The sequence below is a fragment of the Cynara cardunculus genome, assembly GCF_001531365.2.
Source record: "Cynara cardunculus var. scolymus isolate 2C chromosome LG 1, CcrdV1, whole genome shotgun sequence".
Classification (NCBI taxonomy): domain Eukaryota; kingdom Viridiplantae; phylum Streptophyta; class Magnoliopsida; order Asterales; family Asteraceae; genus Cynara; species Cynara cardunculus.
Window position 1 is genome coordinate 42471057 of NC_037528.1, and position 15359 is coordinate 42486415.

Sequence of the window (15359 nt, forward strand, 5' to 3'; positions counted from 1 at the left end):
ATGAGGAAATAAGGGTGGCATATCAAGGAGAGGTGTACCATGGGATAAGGGTGGCATATCAAGGAGAGGTGTACCATGGGATAAGGGTGGCATATCAAGTAGAGGTGTACATTTGGATATAAGGGTGGCATTTGTATGTGTGATTGTATGATATAACTTTTTCTATTATATCCTTTAAGATTATCGTGTTCTGGAATCTTTATTTCTTTGTGATTTAAAGATTTAGGATCAATGTTCTTATTGGAAATCATTGTCTGGATGTTATTGAGAAGAAAACATCAGGTTTGGCTTGAAATTTTATTTAAACCTTGTTTTGATTTGAAAAGGTTTTAAAAGTGGCATTATGTGAAACCTGATTGGTTATGAGGTATGGGATTTATATAGCTGAAAGCTTTGCTTGAAATGTGGAAAAGATCTGGTATTATGTTCTTATTTATTCATATATTTGTTATATATATGAAATGTTGTTTTCCATAAAGATTTTGGTGATTTTCACCCTGCAATAACATAAATAGGGCATCTCACTAGACCTTTCGGTCTAATCCTCGTTTTGTGATTTTAACTATGTGTTGCACGAAGTATGGAAGGTAAGGGAAAGGGGAAAATGTGATATTTTCCTATATGCATTTCTACTTGAAGATTTGTTTTGATGTACAGTTTTGATTAATTAGTACAAGTGACCTGAATGGTATGATTTCCTTATGTTTGGTCATAATAGATTCTTGTACTAAGGGACATGAATGGAATGATATCATGTGTTTCTTTTGTATGAAATATGTGTTACATGCAATGTGTGGTTTGGGGGTGTAACACCCTATTTATCAACTTTATCTCAAATCTCAATGAACATGTGACCCCTTTCATCCATGAACATGAAAACATAAATAAACTGAAATGGTTATAATTACTTGATTACCCATGATTCGCAAGACAATGTTCTACTTGCCATATTATTTTCCCCAACTTTGGTTGCACCTTGTTTGTTTAAACAACTTTATATTGGATGGATTCAAAATTAATGCAACTTAGGGAAATCATACTTTGAACTCTTGTCTGATATTTGTTGAATTATGCTGGAGCCTGAAAGCTTCTTTTGTTACAACTCTAACGGGCCCTTTTTCTTTTTTGTTATTGTTCTTTTCAACACAATCATAAACAAAGTTAGAATTGTAAAATCAGTTTTTTTTTTTTCAAATCATACTCTTTTCTAACAGCTCCTTTTTTGCAAAGGTTCCTTCCACATACACAAGTGATTTCAACATTGACATTCTTAAAACCAAAATGATATTGCGATCTTCTATTTTTTCCTCATCAGAATATTATATTCTAACAACGTCAGAATCCAGCATTCAAAGTTGTATTATAATCAGTTTTTTTTTTCATGGAATGTAGCACAATCTAATAACTATTATGATTACTTTGGTGTAACATTATGTTTAATTTTCATGCTCATTATTGGTGGTCTTTTATATCAGCAACTTGCTTCCCATGGGTTGTTCGACGTGCATGTGAAGGCTGTTGGTGATACTCACATTGATGACCATCATACTAATGAAGATGTAGCCCTTGCCATTGGAACGGTGATATTACAATGCATAGCTTTGTATTTAATGTGCTCATGTTGCTTCCATAGTTCAGCATCAAGGATTATTGTTATTTTGCATATATCATTTTGACCAAAAAATTCTTTTGAAGAACAATTTTTTTTACAAATGTTTACTCTTTTTGCCTCTTGCCGCATAGAGTGTTACTAAAAACTTTTTTTCCTCCAGGCATTGCTTGGTGCGCTTGGTGATAGGAAAGGAATTAACAGGTTTGGTGACTTCACAGCTCCACTTGATGAAGCACTGGTACATGTTGCTCTGGTAAGTGTCAATTGCATAAATATTATTGAAACAATAATAAACAATAACAACAACAAACAGTAATTAGTAAAGCATGATTTACCGTGTTTAGTGTGAGGTGGATGGTTCCAATACTCAAGACCAAAAAAACATGATTTCACTTTTAACTAGTAGGGCCATATTAACATCACCTCTTTGAGGCTCTAAAGGTTGCACATGTTTGCATAAACTATTTGTAGAAAAATAAAATCGATGCTGGTACATCTCCATGTTGCTTGCAGATGCTTCAAGAAGTTTAAACTTCATATGAATAGAGTTGCTATAGCATATCTTATTTATATTTTGATTGTATTTCATGTGACATATCTTTCAATTTGAAGTATTTGTTCATATCACCTCCAAGTTTGTGCTTGTGTCAAAATTCTCATGTGATTTCCAATCTGCAAGTTGGCACTGTTTTATGCATGGAGTGAACAAGCATTTTTACGGTAAAGTTGCTTTGTTGGTTCGTCTGATGTCCCTTCTACTTGACATGTTGGTAATAAATATAAATCTCGTATTTATATTTATAAATGATGAGTAGTATCTAGCAATACATCATCGCCACCCAAATAACAAGAATCTATGATACAACAAATTGTCGGTTTGTAGTCAATTTTAGTTTACACATTTAATTCTTTTGTGCTTGATGTCCAGATTGGACATGAGACATTTAATGTGTCATTCTCGTTATGTCCAATCTTTAGTTTCTTGATTTCTTAATATACTGATAAAACAAATCATGATATCTCATATCAATTATCTGAGCATGCCTTTTCTTAGTATATATTTATCAAGGGGCCCAGAGACATCACTCCCTTCATATAGGAGGGACAAATCCTATCTCGATACATGCTAGTTCTACCATGTAATATATAAAATACCCTTGATAAATAGTGAGATCCCTTTTTCTATGTCATTGCAGGGTGAAAATCACCAAAACTTATTTAAAACAGCTTTTCATATATATAACAAATATATGAACAAGTAAAACATAATACTAATACCTTTCCAATTCCAAAGCTAAACGCTCAGACTTTATACCCAAACCCAAATAGGTTTGAACCAACCAGGTTTCACATAATGCTATTTTTAAACCTTTTTAATTAAAAACGATGTTTATTCAAAGCTTCAGGCCAAATCCTGTTATTAACTTCTTCATAACCTCTAGACTACGATTTCCAATAAAAACCTGGATTCCAAATCTTTAAATCACAAAGAAATAAAGATTCCGAATCACAATAATCTTAAATGATATAATAGCAAGAGTTATATCATACATCACACATACAAATGCCAGCCTTATATCCAAATGTACACCTCTCCTTGATATGCTACCATTATCCCATGGTTACACCTCTCCTTGATATGCTACCATTATCCCATGGTACACCTCTCCTTGATATGCCACCCTTATCCCATGATACACCTTTCCTTGATATGCCACCCTTATTCCTTCATCAAATCATTTCACAAAATATCTCCAATTAGAACAGACCGTAGTCATAAATGTCCTAATGGAATATCATTAGTTCAAAATCATCTTTATCAAAATCCTCATTCTTTATCATCATAAAAGATCATTATAATAATGATTTAATTGAACTAACATTTTAGTCAAGGTACAAACATCTTTAATAATTTTGGTCAACATAGACTTGGCTGGACTTCACCTCCGGTCAAATCTTGACCGATATACTAATCTGGACAACACTAGATCCTTTGTCCGATTTACAAATCCGGACAACGCAAATCCATCTGCCCGATTTACAAGTTCGGACAGACTCAATATTAACCCGATCAAGCCTTGTCCGGTTTACATTTAAACTTGGCATTACATCATTCAGACTATAAACAAATCGGGCAGCCTTGATCATATTCCTACTTCTCCGTTCAATATCCTTGTCCGATTTATATATTTCAAAATCTCACTAACTCTTTAATTTGATCAATACTGTAATCGATTTAAAACTAAATCGAACAACACATGTCCGACTTAAAATAATCCGGACAACACTTGTCCGATTTAAAGCCAAATCTGGGTAAACTTTCATAACTCAAATCAATTATGCAATTCAAAGTACTTTTAAGACATTTAACCATTCACCTTTTGAAACCCTTTTGAAATCCTTTTAAATCCAACTTCAAATATCCAGTCAATAAGCAATCCGGACAATACTTCTCAAATTCCAAAGGAAACAGAAAACTTTCTTATGAAGCCTTTGCTCCATATTTATACCCTTCCTAAAATGGAAGGCGGCTAGGAGCCTTTATGTATATGCATGCATCACATGCATTCTTAAGCATACATATTCTATTTATGCATGCATACACATATATACTTCACAGATAAACCCATGCATGTATATAATAATCATGCACATTATCACATTATGCATACATACCTATGCATAAAATTCACATATTTGTATGATCAAATATAACAATTTATCATGCTGTCACATAAGCATATAATAAATAATCACGTATTAGTTACCTCAGGTGATAACCAAGACCCGGTTATCACAATGCAGATTCATAATCTCTATATGAATCCCTACATATGCTAGTTATTATCATATTACTTCGACCTTAAACCAGATATAATATTTAACTAGGGACATTTAGAATACATTATTCTAAGGTTATTTATTATGAATAATTAAAACACAAAATATAATATAAACATAATAAAATGGTAATGCCTTTTATTTATTTATTAATTTCATGAAACAAAACTTAAAATTACAATCATCTTATGATTGGTTTTTGGACATTCACTAACATCCAAATCTTCTAAAAAATCGACGTTAGAAGCGGGTACCATCAAATTAGAACGCGATAAGGGGATGAATGGAAAATCGCTTTTAAAACAAGGGATGGTTTATATGAATGGTTGGTCATGCCATTCGGGTTATCTAATGCACCTTCTACTTTTATGAGGTTTATGACATATTTTAGAATCATGTGTCAGTTATGTTGTAGTATACTTTGATGACATCCTCATCCACTCTAAATGTATGAAAGAGCATTTGGTCCACTTGAGGAGATTATTTGATGTTCTCAGAGAGCAGAAACTATATGAGAACTTGAAAAAGTGCAGTTTTTGTCAAAATAGCGTGGTGTTTCATGGGTATGTAGTGACAAGCAACGGGATTGAGGTGGATTGAGGAAAAGTTGAGGCAATCACAAGTTGGCCGGTACCCGCCAACTTTTATGATATAAGAAGTTTCCATGGCCTCGTGTCTTTTTATAGAAGGTTCATAAGAAATTTCAGTACCATCATGGCCCCTATTACCGAGTGCCTCAATGGAGGGAAATTCATATGGACCAAGACAGCTCAAGAAGCCTTTGAAGCTGTTAAATTGAAAGTAACTTAATCTCCTTGTCTGACTCTCCTCGACTTAACTAAGCCTTTTGAAGTGGAACGTGATGTTTAGCGTAGTAGGAACTGGTGCGGTATTAAGCCAAGAAGGGAAACCCATTGCCTTTTTTAGTGAATCTGAATGAGGGCAAACACAACTATAACACTTACGACAAAGAATTCTACGCCATCTATCGAACTCTTAACCATTGGAACCAGTACTTGTCATGCAAGCCTTTTGTCCTTTACTCTAGTCATGAGGCATTGAAGTTCATCAACTGACAACAAAAGTTGAATAAAAGACATGCTATTTGGGTTGAGTTTCTTCAATCTTATAGCTTCGCACTCAAGCATAAGGCTGGAAGCCAAAATATAGTGGTTGATGCGTTGAGTCGAAGACACCTTGTTGAGTTCAATGAGTATTCAAGTTACTGGATTTGAAACGATGAGAGATTTTTATGAAGGGGATCCGGAATTTGGAACCATTTGGCAAAATGCAAAGCAGGACCAAAGGGAGATTATTTGGTGCATGATGTGTATCTTTTCAAAAGAAATAGCTTGTGCATTCCTCAAGGCTCTTTAAGACTAACAGTTTTGCAGGAAGTTCATGGAGGCGTGTTAGGTGGTCATTTGGAAGAACCATAACGTCGGTTTTAGTTCGAGCAAATTTCTTTTGGCCGAAGATGGAACGAGATGTAAACAAGTTTGTGGAGCAGTGCACCACGTGCATAATGGCTAAAACTCAAGCAAAACGAGCAGGCCTCTACACCCTGTTACCGATTCTGATTGCACCTTGGCATGAAGTTTAGACTTTGTTTAGGGCTGCCAAGGACGCAAAGGCACAATGATTCCATCATGGTGGTGGTTGACCGTTTTTCAAGGACGTCCCACTTTATATCATGCAATAAAATTAGCGACGCTTTCAAATTGCTGACTTATATTTCAAGGAGATTGTTAGATTACACGGCATTCCAAGAAGTATCGTAAGTGATAGAGATGTCAAGTTCATGAGCCATTTTTGGAGGACCTTATGGAGGAAGCTGGGAACGTTGCTTTTTTCAAGTGCCTATCACCTGCAAACTGATGGACAAAACGAGGTAACGAATAGGACACTTGAAAATCTACTTAGAAGCTATGTGGGAAAAATCTACGACAATGGGATTTGTTGCTACCTCAACTATAGTTTTCTTATAACTGGTCAGTTCATCAAACAATAGGCAAGAGTCCATTTGAGTGCGTATATGGGTTGCAACCAATTGGACCCATGGACGTAGCCCCAAAGCCAATAATTAAGGGCTTTAGTGGAGATGCTGAAATGTTAGCCCAGGACATCAAAAAAATTCATGAAGTGCGTGCAAAGATTGAAAATCAAAATGCTCAATATGTCAAGCAAGCCAACAAAAAGAAAACAGTCGTGGAGTACACCCTCAGAGACTTAGTATGGGTTTATCTAAGGAAAGATTGGTTTCCTCCACGAAGTTTGGGAACTGAAACCAAGGGTAGATGGACCTTTCAAAATATTGGAAAGGATTGGTGAGAATGCTTATAAAGTTGAGTTGCCGGAAGGATATGAAACATCGCCAACCTTCAATGTTAAAGATCTACGACCTTATCATGGAGAAGACTTGAGGACAAGTCTTTTTTCCCAACTGTGAGGGATTGATGCAAGTGCAATAGATACAGAGTCGGACTTGTGTGCAACTATGTGTGGCAACACTAGTACAACACTTACACAAGTCAAGACCGTTATATTCAATAAAGACCGTTAAAATTAAGTGATCAAGAAGTCCTAAATTTATTTGTGGTTTTGAAGATTAGATTTTTTTAAAAGTTTCCTTATTAAGTTTGGTTATGTAGTTGGTTATTATCTTTTGTTCTTATCTCCTTATCCTAGAAGGTTAGTTATTTTTCAAGGTTTCCTAAGCATGTTGGTTTCATCTAGTTCCCTAAGTTCCTAGGATTTGTACAGGGGTTTGGCTTTGCCTATAAAAGCCCTTTTGTAAGAGCTTTAAAATTTCTGAATTTGAGTGTGCTCAATTTCGTTTCCACTTATCACAAGAGATGAGGGCCTTTTGTGTGGCGTGTCAACCTTATCCGAAGTGACCCTTGGGTGGCGGTTAATCCTCTTCGACTTTTTGAAGACCTTAACGACACTTCAAACGCGAGAGTCTGGTGTTGTCAGACTGTATGCAGGAAGTTTTTGGGGAAACAATAACCAGGACAAGGATCCTAGGATCCCTTAGGCATCATACCCAAGAAAACCTAAGGCCAGCTCATCTAAGGGTTGATTGTCTCATAATCTATGATGTGAAGAAAACTTTTGCTCTCTCAAAATTCATTTTATTCCTTTCGTAGTTAGACACCCTTTCATCCTCCTTGTTGGATGAAAATTATAATTTCTGAGTGTCAAATGTGATTGCTGTCAGGTTTGGAGCCATTGCAACCCAAAAAGAGTGTCAACTGTGTCAAGTTGAAGATTCTTGTGGATATCTGGGACTTTGAATCACCAAACCTTCATTTAGCAATCAACTGCCTGACTTCTGTAGATTCATAGTGAGATTGACTGAGGCAAGCATGACATCGTACATAAAGTCACATTGGACATATTCAAGTGGTGTTTAGTTAGAATCCATACCACAGAGATGGTGGCTGGAAGGTTTCTATCAACTTGGTCTTTATTCACTTAGCAGCTTGAACATCCAGAAAGTTTCCTTACTCCTACCATAGAACCATATCTGCAATAGCCACCACCAACCCCACCACCCTTGTAGTACTACTGGGCTATTGGCTGTATTCCTAGAGAAGGGATATGATTTTATGTGAGAGTCGGCCACTGTCTCTTTCTTTTTGTTTCTTGTTTTCCTCTCTTCCCCTTCAGATGCCATCATAAAAGGATGGGGTCTCTTAGTCTTAAACTTTAGTGTGCAATTCATCATGGGAAAAACACAACCCCTACTTTTTCTTTTCTACAACCTACTCTATGGTAAGGGTCTTGATATGTAAAGCTTTAGCCACTCCAGTTTCTTCCTCAGTCACATTCTTGATTTGTAATACAGGCTTCTTGTTTGTAAGTGAACTTGGGAGCATACCTTTAGACATTAACGCTTCAGTTCTTATCCTGGCATCCCCTTTAGGTTCTTCTACCTTTGCCAACCTAATGGTTTGTTCAAGGCTAGTAGCTTCCCACTCTTATTACTTCCAACCTTGCCCCTACTTTAAGATCACCAACAAGGCTATCAATGAAGAAAGACTCGTGGAGGACCAGGTTCCTTATATTTTCCTAATCCTTGCCTCCTTCAAACCTTTGTCTTTGTCGTCCACACTCCCGGGCTGGTGGAGGTTTTTAAGCTCATTACTAGGGTTTATTTTCATGCAGAATTTGGCTAACATCTCTGCTAACAGCTTTCCCATGCTAAGCCTGGAAACATTCAGTGCACCATCAAACTATCATTCAGCTTCCCCTACTAAGGGGCCGTTTACCCAACGGTTACCCTGTAAGCGCTTACTAGGAAGAGTCCACACTTTCATTTAACTTACTGGGTAAGATTTTAGTTCATTAAAATGACATCATATGCAAGATTTATCCGGTAAGCGCTTACCCGGTAAGCGCTTACCGGGTAAGAGTCGTTACTCTCACTTGCCGGGTAAGACTCTTGGTCTTTGCATCACTCTTACTGGGTAAGATTGTCAATTCTTGTCATGTTCATCCAATAAGGTAAAGTGATCCACTAAGCACCTACCAGGTAAGTGTTTAGTAAACGGCCCCTAAGTTCGTGGTTGCCAAATGCTATTTTTGTTCCTCATGTACCCTGTGGACTTGGGATAGTTTGTTCACTTTCCAATTGAAGATCTAGGGCTCCCTCCCCCCCTTTCCCCCCAAAAAAAAAGAGGGATGTGTAACTTAATACCTTGAGAAATGTTTATTTCAGATCATATCTGCTCATGTGGACATTCAATACTCCTACGGAGTGGTGTCCTGCCACCATAGTTTCTATTTCTTGCACAATATGTTCTGAAGGCCTTTCTGCAAGGGCAGTGACTCTTGCATTTGTCTCTGCAATTTCAAAATGATTTCATTTTGCTCTTGGAATTAGGATTCTAGGTTGCACTTTTGGTTATGGAAGCCACTTTTTTAAAGATCTGATACCAAATGCAAGGATTTGGTGAAGGGAATCAAGAACAGAGAGGGAGAAAGATTGTATAGGATTAAAGAGAGAAATTTTAGGGATAGAAAATTGATCATTCATTCCATGCACTGCAATTACAGACTCGATTCTTTTTTAAAAACGGACAGATGTCTTAAAAGCTTTTCCTGCCCAAAACTCTTTTACAGCTATCTAGTAAGCTCACATATATTTACAATCTACCCCCTCAACTACATGTCTATACAAAAGCCAAAAGCATTGAATGCATTAATCTTTACTAGCTATGTTATAGGTTTTCAAGCATAAGATCAGATACCATGTAAGTACATGAAATTTTCATGCATGCGCTTGTTTGTGTATCTATACCTCTGTGCTGCTTAATTTTCTCCCTAATTTCATTGTTGGTTTATCCATCTTGTGCAAACACCATATATGCGCTTATAATAATTATTCTTGTAGGATTTATCTGGACGGCCACACTTAAATTATGACTTGCACATTCCTACCGAGAGAGTTGGAACATATGACACACAGGTAATCATTTCTCTTCAGTACCCTACATTATTTTTCTATACCAATCGAACTTGTTATCACAGTGAAACCTAAATTACAAGGTCCATAGATAGTAATAGCTTTTTGTAATTTGCATATGCTTTTATTGAAATGCATCAAATGTGTAATGAATGACTGAATGTGATACTAACTAATTTAGCACAACGGTTTTATAGGCTTGACAGTGGTATTTCTTGTTTTGAACAACTATGGCAGGAAAAGAACACATTTTTCATTTTGATTCTCTTTTTTACCCCAATTCTTTCCTGGAAGAAGAGATCTCCCAAGAATATCCAAGAGATAGAGAAGATGCTAGAGGAAGGAAATTTATAAAATATTGTACTACCTCCATCCTGAAAAGTACTACATTTCTAATTTGGTTTTCCTCGGAAACACATTTCTATTTGTGGAAAGATCCCTTTGCAGGTTCACCTATTTGTCCATTAGCAACAATTGCTACCCCAAAAAGATGAAATACTTTCCATTTTGGGTTGTCCCCAGAAATGCAACTTTTTTTTTTGTTAGATTTCAATCCAAAATATACCTATTTTTCCATTAGCAATCATCAGAAGATAGTTGTGCCATTGGTTTTTCTCATCTTGAGGGGGCATTGAGGTAGTTGATTTGGTTATTAATCAAACACTCTCAATGTGACAAGTCAAATGGTTCATATTTTGGGGATGGAGGGAGGAGATGCAATTACTCAAGTCCCAGCATAAGTGGCGTGGTTGACCACATGTCAAAATGTCATTCATCTGTTTATACAAATCATGGGAAAAAAACAACCCTCTGGTGTTCTCTGAGTTTTTGCCAAAATTAACCAGTCAAGCTGCTCATGATGATGAACATTGTTGATCAAACAGTAGTAGGCATCTTAAGTTTTGGTAGGTCATGCTTGGATATATAGCTTGCTTAACTAGGTATTATTTACAACTGCAATGATTATTTGTGCATGATTAACGAAACAAATCAAATTGTAGAGCAATTAAGATTGAATAGATTCTATTTTGATTACGTAGATTCTACTGGAGAAGCTTCTAAATTATTAGTGTATCAAAGTGATGTTTTTTGTAGCAATAATATCTGCAATAAATTACAAAGTTAGCCAGTTAATGGAGAAGTAACATCAATATACTACTGACGATTTTGTTAAGCACAGCTTGTGGAGCACTTTTTCCAGTCGTTGGTCAATACATCTGGAATGACACTTCACATCCGGCAGGTAACTCGAGTAAATCCTGATTACACTGGCATTCTGTTCTTTGTGTGGATAACTTTAACCACTTCCGTAGGCGATGAATTATGTTTATAACTTTGTGAACATGATTCATCTGGAAACAATCTATGCATTTAGTTGATCTTTTGTTAATTCATTTATCTTTACCATCCTTAATTACACCATTGAGCAATATAATTTTTAATCAGTTTCTATTGAGCATTTTCTTTTCGTCATATGAATGCAGCTTGCTGGGAAAAATTCTCACCATATAATCGAGGCAACATTCAAGGCATTTGCAAGAGCTCTTAGACAAGCAACAGAATATGACCCACGACGTCGTGGGACTGTGCCAAGGTTTGTACTGATGCATGTTTATAAAGAATTCATAATTATTTGAGAATGTTCTACGCCATTTCTTCAATAGACAAAACATTTATTATCTTAGTAATTTTTAAGCCAAAGGGGCACTAAAAATACTCGGGCTTCCTTCCCACCCACCAAAAAGTAAATTTTACTTGGTTATGATCCAATTGTGCAAGGGAGCAGGTTATCTATTAAGCATATGTTATTAAAACTCAGTTAACCAAAAAGTTAACTTGATTTCATGCAAAGGACATCGATAAACAGAGACAATATTCTTGATTAGGTGATTCAATGGGGAATGAGACGAGTTATAATAGGAAATTTAGACAGAGAGGATGCAGATGTTAGGAGAAAGAGAGGTAGACCTAGACTGAGATGGAGAATGGATAGAAATGAGGTTGAACAAGTGGAATAGACGAAAGGAGTTGGAAAGAAATTCGAGAAAAGATGTAGACCACAATCAATCTGGCTAGCATGTTGTAGTGATTGCGAATGGGCAAATAGGTAAACTTGGAAATAAATCTTTCCTGGAAAGGGAACAGTTTCTTTTGGACAACCCATCTAGAAAGCGTCGAATTTTTTGGGCGGAGGGAGTAACATCCTAACTATTAACTGGTTTCCCAAGTCAAAACCTGAACCACAACCACAATTAAGCTAAAAATAATATTAAAATATAATCCAACTACAACCAGTCAACCATCCGACCACATGGATAGCCCTCAATCTGATGAAGCCTGCCTCGGGCCTGAATACCTATTTAGGGGAAGAAAGAATTGCATGAGAGTAACTAAACCTATAAATGAGTAACATGAAAAGAAATGCAGTGAGAAAAAAGTAGTAAAATTTCAAGAAGGTTATTGATGCTTACAAGCAAATACCATATCGACTGTAAAAAAAACTGAAAAGCAACAAAGTTTTACAAGCATAGAGATTGTCCTTGATCTAATTAGAGTAGGAACCATTAGTCATCTCATGGTTATTTGTAGAAGGCATCTCACTTATCCCATAAACGTATGATATGCATAATTTTGGTAAAAGGATGATTGGTGTTGGAGTTTACAATTTAATGAACTTCGTAGAGTTGCAATGATGAAGTTCACAATCTAGGCTTTTTGTGCTTTTTAACAATTACAGTTGGTTTGAACATCAAGCCAAGTATATTCCATCCCAAGGTGCAGGGGAGGTAAGAAGTATGCGACCTGACCTCCACCCGAAGGAGTAGAGCAGTTGTTTATGTGAAGACCTCTGGCCTGTGCATAGTGTGTAAAAAAGGATAAAAGAGTGTTTAAAAAAATTTGCGTAAAAAGAACATAAAGAAGAAAATTCCATAAAGACCAACTTAGAAACAAGAAAGGTAGTGTTAAAATTTGAAAATCGAGTTATAAATAAGCAAACAAGATCAAACAGACAAACCAAAATCCTAACCGAGGTAGGAAGGACTACACAACCCTAATCTAACCTAGGATTCATGGGTCTAACCTACGGCTCACTAGCCCTGTCTTCTACCAATCCAGATTCTAGATTCTTTTCCCCCATCTAGGTCTAGTATGCTACCAATCTTGAAAATAACTAACAAATACCCACCTTATTGAAATAAGTTAAATAATTACAAAAAAGGAAATTATGGAATGATGCCGAAGTCGGTATCAATGAAGAGAGTAAGTAAACTGAGAGCGGATAGAAAGTCTTGTTGAAATGGTTATGCTGAAAAAGAACAACTATTCATTATTAATATCATTAAGTAAACAATTATGAACTGGAAAATAAATTTATTAGTAGAAAGATAAAACTTACGTCGGTTGTATATGAATTAATCGAGGAAATCGATACAAATACAGAGCTTAGAATCAATGGATGGCAAAACAACATATAAATCCATACCATGGAAGGAACTCCAAAAACTCATAAAAAATGTTGACTAATCTCACTAACATTGAACTCGGCGAAAATGAAATGATTGAAAGATGAGATTATTAAACTCAAGGTCCTCTCCTATAAGGTTTCTTTGAAGCCATCTTTATCCCCTAAGCCCTGCCTCACTATCTGAGAATTAGATGCATGGGACTAAGAAGGCGACTGAGCCAGAGTGGGTCAGCAGTCGGCCTATAGCCATCCCTATGCCATGCTTGGGCATTCATGGCTAGGGCTATCTAGTTCATCAAAGTGGTTTCTCTATTGTGCTCAACATACCTTGGCCATGTTTGGCAACCATAAGCTAGGTTTTTTTTAGCTTATTGAAAGCTAGCTTTTTGAAAGCTACTTCAAGTAGCTTTTCAACAACTCCAGGGGTTTGTATCCATTTTTTTTCAAATTATACCTCTTATATTTTTCCAAACTACTTTTTCAATATGTTCATTTAGGACATTTTAGATTGTCATCTAACGTATCAACTAGTTATTCTTAAACATGACTATTTTATCAGCTAACTTATTAGCCAACAACTAGCTTTTAATCTAACACTCAGCTTGTCGACCAACAAGCCTTTGTCAAACATAGCCCTTATCTTCAAAAGGACAGCCAAGACCCTCAAGATGAGCGATGTTATGGTCATAACTCATAAATCATTTCCCAACAGGTTCTCATTTTATTTTATTTTATTCATCTGTCTTGCTTTCATTTATGCAGCTCAAAAGGGGTGTTATCCCGTTCCTGAAAAAACACGCTTTGTGGATTGTAGTAACTAAAATGGGTAATCTTTTTTCTTTTTCTAAATACATCTAGTTTCTTGATCATGTATGTTGTTTTGACCGCAATAACTATTGAATTCTGCAGATTTTGTTTTTGGTCTTGATCCAAACCTGTTATATCTATCAAGCAAAAGAGAACATTGTTGTTATACATCACAAACATATTCCATGTTTCCAAATGTTGCAGGGGGGAGATATCAATGTAAAAGAGACTCGAGAGTCATAACTCATGTTATGAATCAAGTTCTTGTGGTGTCACTACTTTTATGGAGGATTTTCAAGCTAAAATTGTTACTTTGGCCGAGTGTACGTTCTTGTTATTTTTGCTATTATTGAATAGTAAGCTATACAAAGAATCGATTTTGCAACATTATGTTATAACTGGGGGTGTTTGGGTCTGTTTGTATGCACCTCTACTAAATTTATGGAGCCCTGAAGTTGAGTCGGGTTCTAAGGGGCTCCAAAAGGTTCTAACTGGTAACATCTTGGATTTGGCATCGACAACTCTATCAACCACTCATCAAAAGGTAGTATCCCGAAAATGCCTTCACCGACACACGAGGCTCCACTAAAGCCTAAGGAGCCCCACTGTTACGGAGCGAAACATGTGTAATCGTAGTGGATTAGCAAACAGTCCACAGTGGACAACCCAAGTATACACTGGTCATTGTGATCATCACAACAGTAATAAAGTTGGTAAGAACAAGTATTGTATCCTCAAGGACTAGACAATCAAGACAATATCGTTTTCATGAGCATCCTTTTACAAGTTTCAATTAGAGAGGAAGCAAATAAGTTGGATTTAACAAAGTTCTTATAATGAAAGGAGGAGATGTAGTTATGATTTCCATAGATCTTACATTAAATACTTGATCTAGAAGAGTGGTCATTGTACTGCGTAGACTGGACACTCTCTTTTGAGAGTTCCGGTCACAACTAATACTCGCACTTTCTAGTTAAAGTCTCTCTCTCTCTCTCTCTCTCTCTCTCTCTCTCTCTATATATATATATATATATTGGGGTTGGTTCAAATACTAACCAAGATTTTTGTGTTAAGTTTGTTAACCAAGCTCAACCAATCATATTCCATCTTTTCTTTAGGTTCACATATAACTCATATATTAATGACAATGATAATTAAGTAAT

The 15359-nt window shown here is 36.1% G+C and overlaps 1 protein-coding gene across 2 annotated transcripts in view; it reads left to right on the forward strand.

The window, feature by feature from the left end:
• Nucleotides 1-14583, forward strand: part of LOC112509293 (imidazoleglycerol-phosphate dehydratase-like) — a 29330-nt gene extending 14747 nt beyond the window's left edge. Inside the window, exons 3-9 of one of the 2 annotated variants that reach the window (XM_025114179.1) lie at nt 1476-1580; nt 1773-1865; nt 9852-9926; nt 11104-11166; nt 11408-11517; nt 14152-14215; nt 14401-14583. In XM_025114179.1, the coding sequence (XP_024969947.1) occupies nt 1476-1580; nt 1773-1865; nt 9852-9926; nt 11104-11166; nt 11408-11517; nt 14152-14179 (474 nt within the window). In that variant the 3' untranslated portion in view covers nt 14180-14215; nt 14401-14583. Of the gene's footprint in view, nt 1-1475; nt 1581-1772; nt 1866-9851; nt 9927-11103; nt 11167-11407; nt 11518-14151; nt 14216-14298 lie in introns of both variants that reach the window. The other variant, XM_025114171.1, reaches the window with a different exon arrangement.
• Nucleotides 14584-15359: the final 776 nt, after the last annotated feature.